Source organism: Heterodontus francisci, chromosome 3 (genome assembly GCF_036365525.1).
Source record: "Heterodontus francisci isolate sHetFra1 chromosome 3, sHetFra1.hap1, whole genome shotgun sequence".
NCBI classification, from domain to species: Eukaryota; Metazoa; Chordata; class Chondrichthyes; order Heterodontiformes; family Heterodontidae; genus Heterodontus; species Heterodontus francisci.
The window spans coordinates 136891958-136914082 of NC_090373.1; the positions used below are offsets into that span (position 1 = coordinate 136891958).

A 22125-nucleotide genomic window follows, 5' to 3' on the forward strand; every position below is an offset into this window, starting at 1 on the left:
GGGAAGTACAACACAGTAAAGATAGTTTTTAGAGATAAGCAATACATATCTTGATTAGAGTAAGAGATTGTTTTTAAATCTGAACTGCCTTACTGAAATATTTCACATTTCACTTTTGTTTTTGCTAAAATGGTGTGGGAAGGGGTACATATGTGGAAACGGACGAACAAATGAAAATGTTGAGTGTTGTCTGACCTTTTCTTAAAAAAAAATAGAAAAAAGCAGTCTGTGGATAGTAAAATGTCACAAAATACTTTTTTAAAAAAAGGGGGCAGAGGAATGCATTTAAAGGGTAATGAGAGAAATGCAAAATGAACCAAATTTAAGTGTTGCAGTAACTTTAACTGTTTTATATTAATAAAGTTTATTGTAGTTCAAAGATGATACAATTCTCAGTGCTCACTCATGTCCCCTAAACCTATTTCAGGGATTTTTTGGGTATGGTAACTGATACTATATGTGTTGGCTGCATGGCCGGAAAAAAGTACCATTTTTACTAATCAGTTAAGTGCATTTGAAGCACAATGTAAAGATTCAGAATTGTGAGTAATATTGAGAAACTGTTAGTATTACGATCTTCCTACTTGAAGTGGATTTGGTTTTATAATGACCTAATTTTTGCATGAAAAATGTGCAGCTTGGTATGACATGGGTATTCATGCTGGTGCAGAGATTGCCCTGCTTTTAGCTGATGTGAAAATGTAGGAAGAGCATGAAACCTAAACTATTTATCCATCTTCATTTAGTCCCTATTTAATGATTTTTAAATAGCAATAAATATAGAAAAACTCATATTTGTGGAGCAATTGAAGACATTCTTTCATGAAGTGGAAGACCTGTAATGCACCAGTGGTTTGGGTACATTTATGTTTTCTAAGAAAGAAGGAAAGACACATTATATTGAGCCTTTCATGACCTTAGGACGTCCCAAAGTGCTTTACAGCCTATGAAGTACTTTTGGAGTATCGTCACTGTTGTAATGCAGGAAATGAGACAGCCAATTTCTGTACTGCAAGGACCCATAAACAACAATTTAATGATGACCAAATAATCTATTTTTATGTATTGGTTGATGGATAAAGACACTGGGGAGAACTTCCCTGATTCTCTTCTAAATAGTGCCATAGGATCTTTCATGTCCAGCTAAGAGGGCAGGTGAGGTCTTGGTTTAAAATCTCAACTGAAAGAGGGCACCTCCGACAGCACTGAAATGTCAGCCTGAAGACTTGCATTTGTACAGTGCCTTTCACAATCACTGGATGCCTGAAAGTGCTTTACAGCCTGAAGTATTTTTGAAGTGTAGTCACTGTTGTAATGTAGGAAACACAGCAACCAACTTGCACATAGCAAGCTCCCACAAAGAGCAGTGTGATAATGACCAGATAATCTGTTTTCGTGATGTCAATTTGAGGGATAAATATCGACCAGAACACCTTTGCTATTCTTGGAGATAGTGCCATGAGATCTCTTACATCCACCCAGAGGGTAGAGGGTTTAATATCTCATTTGAAAGACAGCACTTCCGACAGAGCAGCACAAGTCCTGGAGTGGGACTTGAACCCAGAACCTTCTGACCTGGAGGCAAGAGTGCTACAAACTGAGCCACGGCTGACACGCAGATTTTGTTTTTTCATGATTGTAGCTGAGAAGATCAGCATTTATTGTCCATCCCTCATTACCCTTGAGAAGGTGGTGGTTGGCTGCCTTCTTGATTGCAACTGAATCAGTTGCTAGGCCATCTCAAAGGAGAGTTAAGATTTAACCAGATTGCCTTGGGTGTGGAGTCACGTATATGCCAGACATTAAAGGACATTCGTGAACCAGATGGGTTTTTACGACAATTTGGAAGTTTTATGGTCACCATTACTAGTACCAGACATTTATATCAAATAATATTTAATGAACTGAATTTAAATTCCCCAGCTGCCATCATGTCTCTGGATCACTAATCCAGTAAAATAATCACCATGCTACTGTATCCCTAGATTTTGTGCTTTGCTAAATCAAATAAATGTTATATTTATTCTGAAAGAATGGCATTTTTTTGTGTGTTTCTCTCTGATTTTTTCCCTTTGTGCTCCTCTGTTGACTGGTGACATAAGGCTGAATTTTGTTGAGACAGCAGAAGTCCTGCTGCCAGGGCCAAAAGTGGGAGGCAACCCCGTTTCAGCTGGTGGTGGTATATGCTATATGGTTTCACATGCAGTGAAAACCGATGGATGTGACCCAGGAGGACAGACCTAAACAATGACTTTAGAGATTAGATGAAGGGTCATAGCCATGTCCATTCTAAAGGTTTACGGAAAATGATCAGACCAACTTTCACCCCATACCCCCCAACTCCAGCCTTGCCCATCTGAAATCAATTAACTTAAAAATGGATGGAAAATTTTGACAGCACACCTATATGCATCCACAGTATGCATGTCCCATGGGTAAGGCACCCAAGTGCACATTCCATCCTATCGTTTTTTTTTCACCTAATCAATTGCTCACTTGAGAATCTTGTAGATTTTGAGTTCAATTTATGCCATTTTGACGGTGGCTTTTTTCATATACTATAAGCATGAATGTGCCCTTCATAAGAAATATGAGTGTGCTTGGAAACATGCTGCACTAATTATGTTTACCTCATTGGCTATAGTGCAAATGTTGATGAGAATGACCACCTGCGAAAGGGTGCAGTGCTTGAAGAGGCCTTTCAATCTCTGGTGCTGGAGGCTTCACCCAAACCAAATTCTACAGCTCATGTTGCCCCTTTAACTGAAGAAGCAACAGTGGTTCAGACTCCAAGTAAAGGCTCTGCCAAAGCAAGACAGCAGATTGATGTGAAAGCTGAGCTTGAAAAGAGACAAGGAGGAAAGCAGCTGCTCAATCTTGTTGTGATTGGTAAGGGATAATTGGTCTTTTAGTGAAAAATGTATACAGTTATTATTTTCTTATTAGAGCTTTTATTGCAGGTAGTCCAGCAGAACCGTGCAATGGTTTTCCAACCAGATGGAGGTGTGCCTGTATATCATTCAAGGCACTGCAAAATTCTGGCAGGCCTCAAGTGAAGGCATAAAGCTTCTTAGCATGGCAGAAGAGGAGTATCATGTTGTACAATTCAGTATGTCTCCCGATAACGGCTTACTGGTCAGCAACAGCAGTTGGACAGAGTATCTTGTCGATCCTTTTGGCAAGAGGACCCTGCATCCTGTGACAGCAGCTAAATAGTGAAGCAAATTAATAATTAAAAAAAAATCTTTTTTGGAAAATGAACTATGACAATTACAGTGATTGTTATCAAAAGTTACATTTATATAGCATCTTTACCATGGTAAAAGGCCCCAAGACACTTCACAGGAGTATTATCAAACAAAATTTGACACCCACCCACGTATGAAGATACTAGGGCAGACTAATCAGTTAGATTTTAAGGAGTGTCTTTAAAGAGGAGAGAGAGATGGAGAGGTTTAGAGAGGGAATTGAGGTTTATGCAGCTGAAGGCACGATCACCAGTGGTAGCCTACCTTTGTTTGTTGCGTAGCCTAAGCATGGTTTAAGAAGTGCAGACTGTCGCCAATGATGAAGTGATTAAAATTGGACAAGAGGCAAGATTTGAGGAGTGCAGAAATCTTGGAGGGTTGTAGAGCTGGAGGAGTTTGCAGTGATAGTGAGATGTGAGACCATGGAGTAATTTGGATGAGAATTTTAAAAATATATATATGGACTAATGTTACGACCAGGCGAGAGAAAGATCTAGGGTTCCCTTTCAGCCTTCACCTGGTCTTACCGTAACATGGTTTAATTTTAAACACACCATGTTTTTAGCTCCCCCTTGGTGAATCCTTCTTAACTGCTTTCCAATTATAAGGCAAAGAAACCAGCACAAACAGGCTTTCTTGGGTTTAAAGAAGAAAAGTTTAAATATATTAAACCTAAACTCTAATTCGGTTAAGACCTACGGATACACGACACGCCCCACGCTAGCATGCATACGCGATACACACATGCAAATAGAGACAGAAAAGAGCAGAAGAGAAATAAAGTGGAAAAGTTTGAGGTAATATCTGAAGAGTTTTTGTTGCAGTTCTTTGAGCTCACTGTAGAGTCCTTGATTGTAGGTAGTTCCTGCTTTTAGTTGGGGCCCAGTATTCTTCTTAAACCTTGTTCGCTGTAGGAAACTTTTCTCTCTTGGGGTCATGTGTCTTCAGTGGATTCAGAGGCTTGTGAGAAAGAGATGAGGGCAGACAGGAGAGAGATCTTCAGTCCAGGAGCAAAGAGACTTTCTGCCCAAACTCTTTGTACAAATTCAAAAAACTCAGGTTGCCCAGCAGGTTAGTCATGTGACAAGCTGGTTTGACCATGTCCATTTGTGTATTCGGCCATCTTAGCAGTCAACCTGCAATGCGAGCTCCCCCACTTTTAGCGTTGGGTGATCAAAAGTCCATTGTGGGTTGAATGTGTCAGGGAATAGCTGCTTTGCCCTTCCAAACACCGTCTGTTAATATGCAAATGTCTTTTCCAGCACGGCTGATCTGTTTAATAAGTCCTTTCTTCACTCCAGTAACAGTTTAAAAATCAATGTTCATGACAAAATTAATGTGCCTCATTCTTGGCAGGTGGGGGGCCTAGCATGACACTAGTATGATAGTAGAGCTGTGGACTCATACAGGTACCCTTCCTGTAACAAATACCCACAGTTTTTTGGTATTTTAAACACAGCATATATGGATATTACAATAAAGTTCTTTTTATGATTTTTATCCTTGCTGATATATCAAGTCATAGAGTTATACAGCACAGAAACATGCCCTTCGGCCTTTGGGGTTTTTACTCAAATATGTTGCTCATGCTCAGCACCAAAGACTATTCCTATAGGTGAACCTTCATTCCTTGTAAACCAGAGTATACCTTTAGACACCTAGTATCTCCTAATGTAATGAGTCAAACAGAAATCCTTGTTACTGTGCTTAGCTTAGTGGATATGTCAGGAATTCTTGTGTGTTTTCCTTGGCTTCAGAAAAGAAAAATAGAAATAAATAGAAAAAAATAGCTTAGGCTACAAACAAAGAACAGATTTATTAAAATAACAGTTAAGCAATAACTACACCATATTACAGTATTTTACAGAACATTTAATTCACGCTCCCTTCTTGGATGCAAACTGATAAACAAATGCGACAGTTGATTATCTCTACTGCGTTAACTTGGGTATAGCCCACGAAAACTCAATGTGGCACCTCTACGTCTCTCGTCGTGCGTCAGTATTAAAAGTAACTAGTAACCTGAGAGCAAGGTCCCCAAGTAATTTTTCTGCAGAATTGTTATTTACATGTGGGATTTCCCTTTAGGATAACTGGTTTGCTTAAGTTCAAGTCTCTCATCTATTCCCAAGACATTGGGACTAAAAACAGTGTTATATAAACAAGTACAGCAGTCACGCATTGTATGTTCAGACATCTATCTGACTTCCTTCAGCTAACCAAGGTGTCAATTTGCCAAATAGCCAGATTGAAAATACTGACACCCAGCTAGATTGGTATCAGGGAGTACTTTGGCTCAGATCAACACTGCAATTATGAACAAGTAAAAGCCACCTAGGGTCGTGGCAGCCATATTTTGTTACATCGCCTGTGAACCTGGTTTTCCTCACACTGGTTTTCTTGCCACAACTATAGGATACGGATTCTAACTCAACCCATTTCTTCTTTGTTTCATTCATAGCTGCCATAATATTAATAGAAATATTTGTATAAACAGGATGTTGGATTTTTTTTTTGTAAGTAAACACTAGCCTAGGAAAGGAATAAAAAAATGAAAATCAATTTTCCACAGCTGAAATGCTCAGTGTGTACAAAGTATTGGAAAATGCTTCTGTTGTTCAGTTGATTTTGCAGAAACTGTCTGCAGAAAGTTACATCTGCTGATTACTTAAATAGTAGCTTGCTTTTGCTAGTAATGGAAACTCTGATTCAAATGAAACTTATGGTTTCAGATATTATTTTTGTATCCCCTTCCTTTCACATCTTGCATTTTTTAAAAATTCCCAGAGTACAACACATCACATTGTTTGTAGTAGTAGTGTTTCTAGTAATTGTGTCGTGTTCATTGGTTTAATCTGTTATTGAAGCACAAATTTTGAAGGAAATTTCAAGGATTACGTGCATTTAAGTAGTCCAATTTGATACTGAAATGATTTATATTGTATGATCATTTCTAACGTACACTACAGTAGGATAGGTAGCATTCCCTGAGTCACCCCTTTGTGATTAACTGAATCTTAACTGAGGAAAAATGGACAAAAGATGGCCTCCTCAAAAATTGGGATTGCAAGTTAGCCATCTCCATCTCCTAATGACTGAATGCAGAGGAGTATTAGCAAATTTACCATGAGGTATGATTTAAGCCATCCAGGCAAGGAAGAGTGCAGGTTCGATTCTTGATTTATGCTGCATTTGCAGGTCTCAGCTGAGGCAATGATGAGTGCATGACAACTGGTGTCAGAAAAAATGTCTTTGGAGCAAGAAATGGATGCTCATCCACTGCTGATTTTCATGTTCTAAATGTTACACCTACAGATTGCTCCCTATATCATCTTTTAGTTACTTAACAAAATGTGGGTGGAGTGGATCCCTTTCATAAGTAGCAAATATTTGATCTATTAAATAAGCAGAATGTGGTTTATTAATATAAGCATAACTGTTCTAATGTTTGTGACTTTAGGTCATGTGGATGCTGGCAAAAGTACTTTAATGGGCCACCTACTTTACCTTCTGGGAAAGGTAAACAAACGTATTATGCACAAATATGAACAAGAATCAAAAAAAGCAGGAAAAGCCTCGTTTGCGTTTGCTTGGGTTTTGGATGAGACAGGTGAAGAAAGGGAAAGGTAAATGATTTTCCAAGTCTTTGTGTAAGTGTGTGTAAATATCTTATTGTATGTGTTATAAAATATGCTTGTAAATTTTTCCTAACCACTGTCTGGTGTGATGTACTGTCATTAAATAGCATAAATGTTTTGGAGCTTTAAAAGAAGTTTCTCTCCCCACCTCCGTGCCTCCACCAGGTTCTCTAATCTCCCACTGTAACTTTGGTGGAATATTGGCAAAACATTATGAGAAATGGCGTAAACATTGTTGACTCTCTACAAATGTTACAATTTGAGATCTGGAGAACCTCCAGAGAATTTCCAAGCAATTGAGTCTTTTCGGGGTAAGGTTCTACGGACACTGGACACCCCTGGCAACGTTCTCTCTTTTATATTTAGAATGTGCGGGTGATTTGTTTAGTGTGTGGCCCCTTTACATTTTTTTGTACAGTCGTGCATGTGCATTAACTTAAACAGGTCAGCTTGTGTGTGGCCTCCGTGGGGTCATTCAGGTTGTGGCCACACAGCTTCCAGGGAACGTTGCCCCCGGGTACCTGTCCGAGAATTCATTGTTCATGTCAGGGCATCATAGCTCAGCTTAATCCTCACCTGATGAGCCCATGGGAGCAGGTCCAATGATTGTAATCAGGAAAGGGAACCCTGGCCAATTTTTCCTCCCTAATCCTGAGGTCAATTGTAGTATCCTTTCCATGAACCTAGCTCAATTAAATCAGCACAGGCTGGAAATAAACTTTCCTATTCTATATGGGCCAGTGCTCACTAGATAAATTGAGTTGCCAGGGCAGCGGCATTTGAGAGATTAAACATATTGGGAGTTGTTTGGGGAGTGCCACCAATTCAGTTTCCCCCGTGCTGCTGATTTTCCAGTCTCAGCTATTAGCCCACAGAAGAGGAGGAAAACTAAAAGTTCTGCCTTTGTTGCTGTTGCATACCACCTAGATGCAGGCTTAAGTAGCAATATTGGAAGCATGAGAGCAGGTCAATTATATTTGGTGGAAGACCAATAAATAGAATTTTGGGAGAAATAGAGAGAGCTTGCCCTTAGATTTAAAAGAAACTGTTGATTAATACTTCGATTTTTATGATTTTAGTTGGGACTTGGCTAGACTTTTGATGTTGAGAGTATTTTGCCCAAACCCCAAACTTATATTAAAAAAAATGTTCTTGGTCAAATGTAGCTATGAATACACAGTATAATATTTAAACTAATTCTCACAGAGATAAACACCATGGGTACTATGGAAGTGTATGTCTTGACTGAAAAATAATGTATTATGACTTCATATTTCAGAATTTGCGATTTTTTTTTTTATTTGTTCAGGGGATGTGGGCATCGCTGGCAAGGTCAGCATTTATTGCTCATCCTGAATTGCCCTTGAGAAGGTGGTGGTGAGCTGCCTTCTTGAACTGCTGCAGTCCTTGGGGTGTAGGTACATCAACAGTGCAGTTTGGAAGGGAGTTCCAGGATTTTGACCCAGGGACAGTGAAGGAACGGCAATACAGTTCCAAGTCAGGATGGTGTGTGGCTTGGAGTGGAACTTGCAGGTGGTGGTGTTCCCCTGCATCTGCTGCCCTTGTCCTTCCAGGTAGTAGAGGTCGTGGGTTTGGAAGGTGCTGTCGAAGGAGCCTTGGTGAGTTACTGCAGTGCATCTTGTAGATGGTACACACTGCTACCACTGTGTATTGATGGTGGAGGGAGTGAATGTTGAAGCTGGTGAATGGGGTGCCAGTCAAGCAGGCTGTTTTGTCCTGGATGGTGTCCAACTTCTTGAATGCTGTTGGAGCTGTGCCCATTCAGGCAAGTGGAGAGTTTTCCATCACATTCCTGACTTGTGCTTTGTAGATGGTGGACGGGCATTGGGGAATCAGGAGGTGAGTTACTCGCCGCAGAATTCCCAGCCTCTGACGTGCTCTTGTAGTCACAGCATTTATGTGGCTGGTCCAGTTCAGTTTCTGGTCAATGGTGACCCCCCCAGGATGTTGATAGTGGGGAATTCAGCAATGATAATGCCATTGGACGTCAAGGGGAGATGGTTAGGTTCTCTCTTGTTTGAGATGGCCATTGCCTGGCACTTGTTTGTTGCGAATGTTACTTGTCACTTACCAGCTCAAGTCTGGACACTGGCTGCTTCAGTATCTGAGGAGTAGCAAATGGTGCTGAACATTGTGCAATCATCAGCGAACATCCCCACTTATGACCTTATGATTGAAGGAAGGTCATTGATGAAGCAGCTGAAGATGGTTGCGCCTAGGACACTACCCTGAGGAACTCCTGCAGTGATGTCCTGGGACTGAGATGATTGACCTCCAACAACCATAATCATCTTCCTTTGTGCTAGGTATGACTCCAACCAGCAGAGATTTTTCCCCCAATTCCCATTGACTCCAGTTTTGCTAGGGCTTCTTAATGCCATACCCGGTCAAATGCTGCCTTGATGTCAAGGGAAGTCACTCTCACCTCACCTCTGGAGTTCAGCTCTTTCGTCCATGTTTGGACCAAGGCTGTAATGAGGTCAGGAGCTGAGTGGCCCTGACAGAACCCAAACTGAGCGTCAGTGAGCAGGTTATTACTGAGCAAGTGCCGCTTGATAGCACTGTCGATGACCCCTTCCATCACATTGCTGATGATCGGGAGTAGACAGATGAGACGGTAATTGGGTCAGATTTGTCCTTTTTGTGCACAGGACATACAATTTTCCACATTGTCGGGTAATTACCAGTGTTGTAGCTGTACTGGAACAGCTTGGCTAGGGGCGCGGCTAGTTCTGGACCATAAGTCTTCAGTGCTATTGCCGGAATGTTGTCAGGGCCTGTAGCCTTTGCAGTATCCAGTGCCTTCACCCATTTCTTGATATCACGTGGAGTGGATCGGATTGGTTGAAGACTGGCATCTGTGATGCTGGGGACTTCAGGAGGAGGCAGAGATGGATCATCCACTCAGCACTTCTGGCTGAAGATGGGTGCAAATGCTTCAGCCTTGTCTTTTGTACTGATGTGCTAGGCTCCCCCATCGTTCAGGATAGGGATGTTTGTGGAGCCTCCTCCGCTGGTTAGTTGTTTAATTGTCCACCGCCATTCATGACTGGATGTGGCAGGACTGCAGAGCTTAGATCTGATCCGTTGGTTGTGGGATTGCTTATCTCTGTCCATTGCATGCTGCTTCTGCTTTTTGGCTTGCCAGTAGTCCTGTGTTTGTAGCTTTACCAGGCTGGCAGCTCATTTTTAGGTATGCCTGGTGCTGCTCCTAGCATTCCCTCCTGCACTGTTCATTGAACCAGGGTTGATCCCCTGGCTTTATGATAATGGTAGAGTGGGGGATATGCTGGGCCATGAGTTTACAGATTGTGGTTGAGTACAATTCTGCTGCTGCTGATGGCCCGCAGCATCTCATGGATGCCTAGTTTTGAGTTGCTGGATCTGTTTTAAATCTATCCCATTTAACACGATGGTAGTGCCATACAACATGATGGTGGGTACCCTCAGTGTGAAGAAGGGACTGCGTCTCCACAAGGACTTGCAGTGGTCACTGCTACCAATGCTGTCGCCATCAGATGCATCTGCGACAGTTAGATTGGTGAGGACGAGATCAAATAGGTTTTCCCCTCTTGTTGGTTCCCTCACCACCTGCTGCAGACCCAGTCTAGCAGCTATGTCCTTAAAAGGCTCGGTCAGTAGTCGTGCTGCTGAGCCATTCTTGTGATGCACATTCAAGTCCCTGACCCAGAGTACATTTTGTGCCCTTGCTACCATCAGTGCCTCTTCCAGTTGTTGTTCAACATGGAGATTCATCAGTCGAGGAGGGGTAGTAGGTGGTAATCAGCAGGAGGCTTCCTTGCCCACGTTTGGCCTGATGCCATGAGATTTTATGGAGTCCAGAGTCAATGTTGAGAACTCCCTCCTGACTATATAGCATGGTGCATCCAGTGGGCTTGTCCTGCCCGTGAGACAGGATGGTGATGATGGTATCTGGGACATTGCAAGGTATGATTCCATGAGTATGACTATGTCAAGCTGTTGCCTGACTCGTCTGTGAGATAGCTCTTGCAATTTTGGCACAGGTGTTAGTAAGGATGACTTTGCAGGGTTGGCAGGGCTAGGTTTGCCGTTGTCGTTTCCAATACCTAGGGTCGATGCCAGGTGGTCCGTCCAGTTTCATTCCTTTTCTTAGTCTTTGTAGTGGTTTGATACAACTGAGTTGCTTACTAGGCTATTTCAGAGGGCATTTAAGAGTCAACCACATTGCTGTTGGTCTGGAGGCAGATGTAGGCCAGACCATGTAAGGATGGCAGATTTCCTTCCCTTAAAGACATTAGTGAACCAGATGGGTTTTTACAAAACTAGACTAGCTTTTTAATTCCAGATTTATTAATTGAATTCAAATTCCACCATCTGCTGTGGTGGGATTCAAACCCATGTTCCCAGATCATTAGTCTGGGGCTCTGGGTTACTAGTCTAGTGACATTACCACTACGCCACCGCCTCCCCGGGGTTCTTGCTTTTATTAGTATAGTTAAATGCAGTATCCTGAGATCACCATTTGAATTAGGGAAGAAATTCCTGGTTCCCCTCAGAGTATGGTATAGTTTCGTAAAAGTCTAATTTCTTACACATTCTGCTGATTGTTATAACTGTTTCAGGAGTTCCAATGTAAAAGTCAAACTGAATCAGTACAATGTTGTGGCACTGAGCATTGTCACAGAGTGGGGAATGCAAACTCTATCCCCTGTTCTACTCATCTTCCAATTCCAGCAGATCCAGCAATTCCAAGAGCGGGTTCAGTCAGTCACTGTGGTTTCTCTATGTAGGAGACAAAGTAAACCAGGCCAAGTTGTGACGTCTGACAGGCCTTAGTAGAAGTCTGGAAAGAAGTCACACAGCTGCTTTCGGACAACGGAGGGATGGGGTTTATAAATATTGGGAAAAAATTAGGTGTGTTCTCTTCATTGGTCTTTCAGTATTGTCACGTACAAAAGACATGCATTAACAAAAAACTAAAAAAGAAAAATGGATTGAATGGAGCAGAAGGCTGGATACCAGTCTTTCTCTCTGGAATCTGGTTCACATCTAGTTCAGCTTGACAAAATGAAAAGCTCCATTTTCTGTTAAATGTGAGTATCCAATGCCAAGTGAGTTTCAGTCCAATTCCCAGGACATGAACCCATAACAAAAAACTGCTGCTAATTGGTGCTAAATTCGCCACCGTCCGTTGGTGGAAAACCCACTTCCGTCTAGCCCGGGAATCCGTCCCGCATTTTGCAGGTCCCCAGGCTTTAAATGTCCCTAGGCGGGACTTCCACCTGCTTGAGGGAGGAGGTCCTGGTTCCGGAAGCGGTGGCCACTGCTGGGACTGCAGCCCAGCTGACACCATGTAGCCAGGAGTGAAAGTAAGTTGGGCATGCCACACCAGTGAGATCAGTTATGCGCTGGTGAGGCTAGAGTGGTCGTTTGCGGGGGCGGGGGGGTGTCTTGGGTCCCGGGGGTGGGTTGGGAGGTGGGGGCGGCCCTCAATAAAATACCCGTGGTGGAGGGTGAGGGCCTTTAGGTGGCCGTTAAGTGGCCATTTAAGGGCCTTGAATGGCCTCGGGCGGGCGGGCCGTTTCCCCCCCCCCCCCCCCCCCCCCCGCCGCCCGACCACTGTAAAGTTGACCGGAGGTGGGAGTGAGGCGGGTAGGCCTCCCACTCAATTTTATGCCGTCCCCAGACCACCGTCCGACCTGCTGGGTCAGCATAAAATTCAGCCCACAATCTCATTAGGGAGGCTGCAGTGTGACTAGTGTGGGTAATAAAAACTGGCGGAGTCGTGGGTTGTGTTTTAAGGTTGGAGTTGAGATCAGAGTAGTGGCAGCTGCTAGTTAGTACTTGGTGTTGATCTTGGGTGCCTGAAATGGATTTTCATTCTCCCCATATGTCTTGCATAAAAGGATGAAATAAAACTCATGCCTCAAATGGTACATTGTAGAGCATGTCATTATGTTCAGACAAAAGATAAAAATAACTATTCTGATATTTTCAGAGGTGTAACAATGGATGTCGGAATGACAAAATTTGAAACTAAGACCAAAGTGATCACACTAATGGATGCACCAGGTCACAAAGACTTCATTCCAAACATGATTACAGGTGCTGCACAGGTAAGGGGAAAAATTTTTCTTACCACAATTCTCACAAGCTGCCATCCACCAAGTTTCTAATAAAATTTGGGCAAGTTTTTGATAGTTGAACTCAGACTTAACAATTAAAAATATGTATCAACTAGTATATTTTCACAATATTTAAAACCATTTACCTTAACATTACTTTAAAGTGTTCGGTCATGACTCTATGACTGTAACTAGAATGGATGGCTATGCAATACAATTTACCCCATTTTGATTCAACAATTCCTTATGCTAGTGTTTTTCTCTCAATTTATTGCCATGGGATTTCTGTCTGTTTCTACTGCTGGTGAACAGTGTTTGGACCCATGATCAGAAGTGGATTTATTTCTCCCTCCAAGCTTAAACTGTCTGGGTCCAAGCCTCCTCCTCCTCTGAGCTCTTTCCTTGTCATTCTGTGATATTCAGAATTTTTCCTCTACGTGCCACAATTATGTTACCACTTAATTTGGTGCATGTTTGTGTTTCTGGCACATTTAATTACCTGCTCTACTTTCCATTTATTTTCCTCAATCAATATCTAAAATACAGCTAGAATTGAGCTGGAGCTAAAACACACTCCTCACGTCAGATCAGTGAGTTGGTAACTAGAAGGTATAAAGTTAAAGTCAGCACCAAAAGGATGGCTAGGAGGGAAAAAAAATTATGCTGTGGGGTTTTAGGATATGTAAGACACATGAAGTGGTGGAAGCAGAATCCATAATAATAGCTTTTAACAAGAAAATGGATAAATATTTGCAAAAAAAATTAAAAGGTTAAGGGAAGTGGAACTAAGCGCTTTCAGAGAACTGACATTGGATTGAATAACCACCTCCTATGATTCTGTAACTATTTATCTTTAGCGAGGTGTTGCCTTTGCCTTTTTCCTTAAATAGGTGTAAAATTCAATGTATGCTCCGAAGAAGGGTCACTGACCCGAAACGTTAAATCTGCTTCTCTTTTCACAGATGCCGCCAGACCTGCTGAGTGATTCCAGCATTTCTTGTTTTTATTTCAGATTTCCAGCATCCGCAGTATTTTGCTTTTATTATAGTAAAATTCAATGTGGCTGCTTGCACATTTTTTGTGCGATTTGGTTGATTTGTGGTGTCTGGTCCATTCTAATTACCAAATAACAATTTTAGAGGTTTGCAGTATTACAGACACAAGTCCTTTATTGATTCTAAGTAAGTTGGATAGGAATATAGGTCCAATTTAAACCCTGCACAGCCAACGGAAACAATGCAGGAGGGTGCCTACAATTGTGATAGAGTGCTTACCACTATGATCCTGTCTGCTGCCATTTCAACCGTGCAGTTTTCAGAGTCCTGTGGTGCCCGCCTAGTCACGGATCTTGTGAATAAAAATAAACGACGGTCGTATGATGTACATAAGACCTCCACACCATTTAAACTCCAAGTCATGGAAGTCCTGCCGAATACCCAATTCACCAGTAATACCCAATTCGCCAGTAAAACCCAGCGAGATTGGTGTCTGAGTCACTGAAGCAGTACTTAAAGGGGTACTCAGCTGCAGGTAATTGAATCACAGGATCTTCGTACTATTTGGAATGCCGGAGAGTTTCTGGCTTCTTTCTAATTTTTGCCGCCTTATTACCCTCAATAAGCTTGATCCGTTTGTCATGGATGTTCTAACTGCTAGTTTCCTTTAGAGGAAAAGGAGCAGCAGCCTCAGCGACCAGAAGCACTGGGTCTATTAGAAGAGAGTAGGTGAGGGGGTTCTCTTAGCATACCCAGCACACAGGGTGTACAGGCCCAGAGTCATTTTCTTACATCTATCTGAAGAGCAGTGCATCAGGAGGTTGTTGTGGACCTCTGTAGCTTCTTGCAACAGGATCTGCTGCCTGTTTTACTGGGGGGGCGGGGGCATGCTTTGTCAGAGTCTATCAAACTCACCACAGGTCTTGACTTCTTTGCCACTGGCTCTTTCTAGACTGCTACAGGGGACATCAGATCCCAGTCTATTATTACCAGCAACTCTTACTTATTGATAGAGTTTTGCAATGATCTGCGAGGAAAAACAGGAACAGAGTTGAATTGGAAAATTTTCTGAAGCTGTTTGCTTTGTGACACAACTAATACAAACAACAAATAGATGTAAAATTCTCAATCTTATTTTTAGATTGTATAACACATTTACTGAATTTTAAAAAGTTAATAAAAGTTGGATAAGGATGTATCATCTAATAGTAGTGGCTTGTCTTCTTTCCATCTTACAAACTGCATACCTGAACTTGGTGTTACTATCTCTTAACCTGCCCGCCTGTTCCTTTTGATCTGCATTTGTATTTTGCACAATGGGCCTTTTACCCCTCAGCTGTTTTCTCAGTAATTAAAAAAAAATGTCTGTTACTTTTCAGTTCAATGCCAATTAGAAATAGGAAAAATGCTTCCTGTTAAGATCTTGTATTTCACCACTTTAGGTGATAAAAAGATAGTCATGTCTTTTGTGATGCTCACTACTCTGTATATCCTGTGTGGAGTCTGTTACACCTGTTTCCTCAATTGTTGTGTGTCTCATAGTGTGACTATAATAATTTCACATAGCTTATAAATTGTTTCTCTCCAGTAGCTACTTCCTAATTATTCTGTCATTTTCAAGTTTAAAGTCTCTGCCAATGCCAGGAGCATAGTTTTAAAAAATTTCATTCATGGGATGTGGGCGACGCTGGCCAGGCCAGCATTTATTGCCCATCCCTAATTGCCTTTGAGAAGGTGGTGGTGAGCTGCCTTCTTGAACCGCTGCAGTCCATGTGGGGTAGGTACACCCACAGTGCTGTTAGGAAGGGAGTTCCAGGATTTTGACACCGCGACAGTGAAGGAATGGTGATATAGTTCCAAGTCAGGATGGTGTGTGACTTGGATGGGAACTTGCAGATGGTGATGTTCCCATGCATCTGCTGCTCTTGTCCTTCGAGGTAGCAGAGGTCGTGGGTTTGGAAGGTGCTGTCTAAGGAGCCTTGGTGTGTTAATAAATAATTAATAAATTAAAACCAATATTGCTGTACTATTAAGTTCAAATTTACATTCTGTATCTAACTTAATTCATTTTTAAAAATGAAAGGCATGAGGAAAGGGGATGGAAATTGGATGTGAATAACATTAGCAGACAGTCAGCACAGGTACAATGGGCTGAAGGACCTCCTGTGCTGTAAAATTTAATTATGTAAACTTCTATGCAAATTTGGCCTTTGGTTTTGCTTACAAAGCTAGTATATTGGTCACTTTCTCCTGTTATTGATTCAGAAGCCCAAAGCATCAAAATGTTGAAAGAATACTTGGATCTAGCATTCTAAAACCACATAGAGCTATTTACTTTTACAGCAGTAAAGTAGTCTCTTTAGCCCATTATGTCTCTATCGGACATATAAGAAATAGGATCTGGAGTAGGCCGTTTGGCCCCTCGAGCCTGCTCCGCCAGTCAATTAATCATGGTTGAACTTCTACATCAACACCATTTTCTTGCACTATCCCCAAATCCCTTGATATCTTTAATATCTAGGAATCTATCGATCTCTGTTTCTACCAGCTCTTTTGTAGAGCAATCCAAAACTCTGCTCCATGCTTTTCCTTTTGCCTTGTAGCATCATCTGCTTCAAATTTTTTATCCATTTTCCCTTAAAAGTTAAAATAGTCTCTGCCTCTATGTGGTAAAGCATTCCATGCTCGACACCCTCGGCATCAAGAAATGATAGCATCTTTTAGTCCACTGTATCCTATTGTGAATTCTGATGTTTTAATACACACACGCACAAGAATAAAGAAATAGTTTCGAAGCTAAATGTGTAGGCACAACCTTATATAACTCCCAATCACTATAAAGAATGGAGAAGAAAAATGATCTCCGGTTACGATGTTTCGACAAATAAAGCAAAAAAAACCCCACCAAATAAAATAAATAATGAATGGCGGAGCAGGCTCGAAGGGCCGAATGGCCTACTCCTGCTCCTATTTTCTATGTTTAAGCACATTATATGTACTTTGCAGCATATAAAGATGAATATACAAAAGCAAAACATTTAAAATTATTGCTTGCTGAAATATACTTAGGAGTAATTTTTTTCTTCATGACTTGCATGCAATCCTGCTTTGATTTGCGACCTTCACTAAAGATGTAAGAGCAAATCCCTTTTATTGAAGAACGTCATAATATCACTAAGACTTAATTGATGCCATTTTCTAAGTTACATCCCAACTCAAATCCAGAAAATTTGTGTTTCCACAAAGACGGTTGCACACTTTCTCCTTAGGCAATCTGTGAACTTACCTAAATAATCTATCTTATTACCATAGCGATGGACCCTTCGAGAATGTGCAGTGTCTTTAATTTGAATGCACTGCACACTTCCTCAAGTAGAAATATTGTTATGACCGAGGTGGGAGGAGTGCATTGTTTTTTCTAGTTCCACTTCTCCAAAGGGTACAACATATATTTAAATGTTTACCCAGTTACCAATACATTCAATCATATACTCTACTCTTTATCCCAGAATAAAATACACCAACCAGGTTTCTTAAATAAAAAACAAAATTATCAGTTTATTATAAAACAAGACTTATCCCGTAACGAAGCAAATCATTAACACACAGATTGAAATATGAAAGTGCCCATTTTAAATACCTCAAAATATATATATATATATATATATATATATATATATACACACACACACACACACACACACACACACACACACACACTCACGTTAACAGATAAAAAATACATTTTTTCTAAAGAGCTCTTTTACAAAAAAAAGGACACAAAAAAAACTTTGGCCAAATACCTGTTAACTCTTGAAGAAAACGGATGAGATATGTTGTGTCCCAAAATGGCATACAGTCTGGCGGCCGAGAACACGTAGACAGGTCACTGGGTTCTTTTCTGGAGCAGTTCTTTTCAGGCGGCGTCGAGAATTAATCTGGCAGGCCTTCTAGGAGCATCTCACGAGAAATGCTGTATCATGGGTTTTAGCTCTCACACACACTGAACTCTCAGGGCTTTTCAGAGAAGTGAAGAAAGAGATGAGCAGGGTATTTCTCCCTGGGCAGGCTGACCTCCAACTGCTTTCAACAATAGTCCACACCCCAACAAGAAAGTCAAAACAATATCCCAAAAGCCAAACCTCCTGACCATCATAAATCTTGACATGTCACTTCTCTGTAAACATCTTCCCACGTCACCAAGGTTTCTGTTGTTTATTGAGCTTAAGGCATGTGATGTCCAGTAAAGGTTATTTTCAAACAAGACCTCTCAATGACCCTTGTTTAAAAAAAACACATCCATGGAATCGTTTCAGTTTTAAACACAAGTCCTCAAAAAATATTAAAATATGGAAGCATTTTCATAATGATATTAACTCATGATTTAAGATTTAGTAGCAATTAATGGTTTATTATATTCTCACCATTTATTACTCATAAAATGTCACTAAAAAAAGTTGGTTGAAGTGTTCAGATTCTAATGACAATTCCAGATGAGGCAGTGCCTCACTTGTCTTACTTGACAAGCTGCCACTGAATCGAAGGCTCCTTATGTTTTTTTTTAAATCAGTATGCTTAGAGCTAGCCATTATCACTAAGTTTTAACCCTTTCAGTTTTCTGCCTCATTCAGCATCATCAACATACCATAGGATTAAACCCAGTTTTGAGCCTGGAGTGAACTCCTACATTATGTAGAAGATGTTTTAATTTAAATACAGTATTAGGAAGGCTTACAAAGTGAGTAATTTTCCCTAAACTATAAATCTCCTTTATCATCAATCCGTATCATCAGGCTGAGATAACCTTCCTAAATTCCATAACCGGAACTGTATATGATACTCAACTGTAGCCTAACTAATGCCTTGTGCCAAATTAACATCACTTAATTGGTTTTATGTTCTGTAAAAGCCAGAATGCCATTTCCCTTATGTTCATTTCAACCTGTGCTCCCATATTGATAACTCCATATATTTGCATCTCTGGACCTCTAGTCCTCTGGTCTGATAAGAATCTTGTCATTTAGAGAGCACTTGCTTTCACTGTTCTGCTATATTACATCAGTAACTACTCTTAAAAAGTATTTCACTGTTTGTAAAGCACTTTGGCTCATCCTGAGGTTTTGAAAGGCACTATATAAATGTGAGTCATTTTTTTCTTTTTCACCATCTTTTTTCACATCTCTTCGCTTGGAGCTGCCTCTATCACCTATCTGTCCATCCTGCTAACGTGCTTTTTGAATTCTCTCTCTCCGTTTGCTATGTCTTTTATATGTTATCAGCAAACCTCAATATTATTCATCTTGTGTCTTTTTCAAATTATTTGTCTAAAAGGAAAAACAAAGGAGATCCCATTGCAGATCTCTGTAGCATAGCACTGCTCATATCCTACCATTCAAAAGCTGTTCTTTATTCTCTGCTTTCTGCTCCCTAACCATTTTTCTACTTGTAGCTGCGCCTTGAATTCAATTAAATTGGTCAAGAATGACCTGGCCTCAACAACTAATTTCACCCCATATTATGGGCACTAAGTTTACCTGGACCCTAAGTGACACTGGCCTATAATTTTCAGACTTAACTCTTTCCCCTTACTTGAACATGGTGTGACATTAGAAACATAGAAAATTAACAGCACAGAAGGAGGCCATTCAGCCCATCGTGCCTTCTGGCCAAGAAAGAGCTATCCAGCCAAATCCCATTTTCCAGCTCTGCTCCGTAACCCTACAAGCACACATCTAAGTCTTTTTTGAATGTGATGAGGCTTTCTGCCTCTACCACCCTTTCGTTCAGTGAGTTCCAGACCCCCACTAGCCTCTGGGTGAAAAAAAGTTCTCTTCAACCCCCTCTCTAATTGTTCTGCCTGTTATTTTAAATCTGTGCCCATGGTTATTGACCTGTCTACCAAAGGAAATAGGTCCTTCCTTTCTACTCTATCTAGGCCCCTTATAACTTTATACACCTTAATTAAATCTCTCCTCAGCCCCCTCTGTTCCAAAGAAAACAATCCCAGTCTTTCCTCATTGCCTCGTAAATCTCCTCTGCACCCTCTCTAGTAAAATCACATCTTTCCTATAATGGGGTGACCAGAATTGTACGCAGTACTCTGTTAATGTCTAATAAGTTCTGTTAATTAATGTTAAATACCTAGTAGATGAAGGTAATAGGGTGAATGGGTGTTGGGCGTTGATTAGTTAATTGTCTTCTTCTTTGGCCTCCTTATCTCGAGAGACAATGGATAAGCGCCTGGAGGTGGTCAGTGGTTTGTGAAGCAGCGCCTGGAGTGGCTATAAAGGCCAATTCTAGAGTGACAGGCTCTTCCACAGGTGCTGCAGAGAAATTTGTTTTTCGGGGCTGTTACACAGTTGGCTCTCCCCTTGCGCCTCTGTCTTTTTTCCTGCCAACTACTAAGTCTCTTCGACTCGCCACACTTTAGCCCCGTCTTTATGGCTGCCCGCCAGCTCTGGCGAACGCTGGCAACTGACTCCCACGACTTCTGATCAATGTCACAGGATTTCATGTCGCGTTTGCAGACGTCTTTAAAGCGGAGACATGGACGGCCGGTGGGTCTGATACCAGTCGCGAGCTCGCTGTACAATGTGTCTTTGGGGATCCTGCCATCTTCCTTGCGGCTCACATGGCCAAGCCATCTCAAGCGCCGCTGACTCAGTAGTGTGTATAAGCTGGGGATGTTGGCCGCCTCGAGGACTTCTGTGTTGGAGATACGGTCCTGCCACCTGATGCCAAGTATTCTCCGGAGGCAGCAAAGATGAAATGAATTGAGACGTCGCTCTTGGCTGACATACGTTGTCCAGGCCTCGCTGCCATAGAGAAAGGTACTGAGGACACAGGCTTGATACACTCGGACTTTTGTGTTCCGTGTCAGTGCGCCATTTTCCCACACTCTCTTGGCCAGTCTGGACATAGCAGTGGAAGCCTTTCCCATGCGCTTGTTGATTTCTGCATCTAGAGATGGGTTACTGGTGATAATTGAGCCTAGGTCGGTGAACCCTTGAACCACTTCCAGAGCGTGGTCGCCAATATTGATGTTTGGAGCATTTCTGACGTCCTGCCCCATGATGTTTGTTTTCTTGAGGCTGATGGTTAGGCCAAATTCATTGCAGGCAGCCGCAAACCTGTCGATGAGACTCTGCAGGCACTCTTCAGTGTGAGATGTTAAAGCAGCATCGTCAGCAAAGAGGAGTTCTCTGATGAGGACTTTCCGTACTTTGGACTTCGCTCTTAGACGGGCAAGGTTGAACAACCTGCCCCCTGATCTTGTGTGGAGGAAAATTCCTTCTTCAGAAGACTTGAACGCATGTGAAAGCAGCAGGGAGAAGAAAATCCCAAAAAGTGTGGGTGCGAGAACACAGCCCTGTTTCACGCCACTCAGGATAGGAAAGGGCTCTGAGGAGGAGCCACCATGTTGAATTGTGCCTTTCATATTGTCATGGAATGAGGTGATGATACTTAGTAGCTTTGGTGGGCATCCAATCTTTTCTAGTAGTCTGAAGAGACCACGTCTGCTGACGAGGTCAAAGGCTTTGGTGAGATCAATGAAAGCAATGCAGAAAGCAATGTACTCAGATGTATATATAAAGAAGAGCCAGCCAGCACTGGCTGGGTGTTGTTCGGAGAGGAGAAGTAAGCTCTTTGGCAAACAATGAACAATCTCCACCAAAGCCACCTAGTCTCAATGTCTTCTTCACAAACAGGCTTGTAAGTTTTTCTAATATTGGTAGCAGAGGATGGTTGCCTGAAAGTGAAGATTGGAGACTAAGATTTGTTTTTAGATAGGAGATTAGAATTGGAGATTTTTTTTTTGAGAAGGCTGTAATTGGAGTTTTTTTGAAGAAAGATGACTGAAACCAAGTATAAGGTGTCAGGATATGACTTTCTACCACTGTTTTGTGAAACCGAACCTTATAATCATTGGAAGAATGAATTTGACGTATGGACACTGATTAAGTCTGCCGAAAACGAAGCAAGGAATAGCCCTTGCACTTTCACTTCCCTCCAGAAACAAGATCGGGGCAAAGTGTTCTCGGAGCTAGTTGCTCATCATTTGGACAGTGAAGAAGGTTTGGACTATCTCTTAAAATTTATGGATAAAATTTATATG

General features: G+C 41.6%; 1 protein-coding gene across 2 annotated transcripts in view; it reads left to right on the forward strand.

Annotated features, from left to right (window-relative positions):
* hbs1l (HBS1-like translational GTPase) overlaps positions 1–22125 on the forward strand; it is a 204926-nt gene that overhangs the window by 146319 nt on the left and 36482 nt on the right. For both annotated transcript variants that reach the window (XM_068026247.1, XM_068026241.1), the window contains exons 6-8: positions 2645–2889; positions 6709–6874; positions 12888–13005. In XM_068026247.1, the coding sequence (XP_067882348.1) occupies positions 2645–2889; positions 6709–6874; positions 12888–13005 (529 nt within the window). The remainder of the gene's footprint in view (positions 1–2644; positions 2890–6708; positions 6875–12887; positions 13006–22125) is intronic.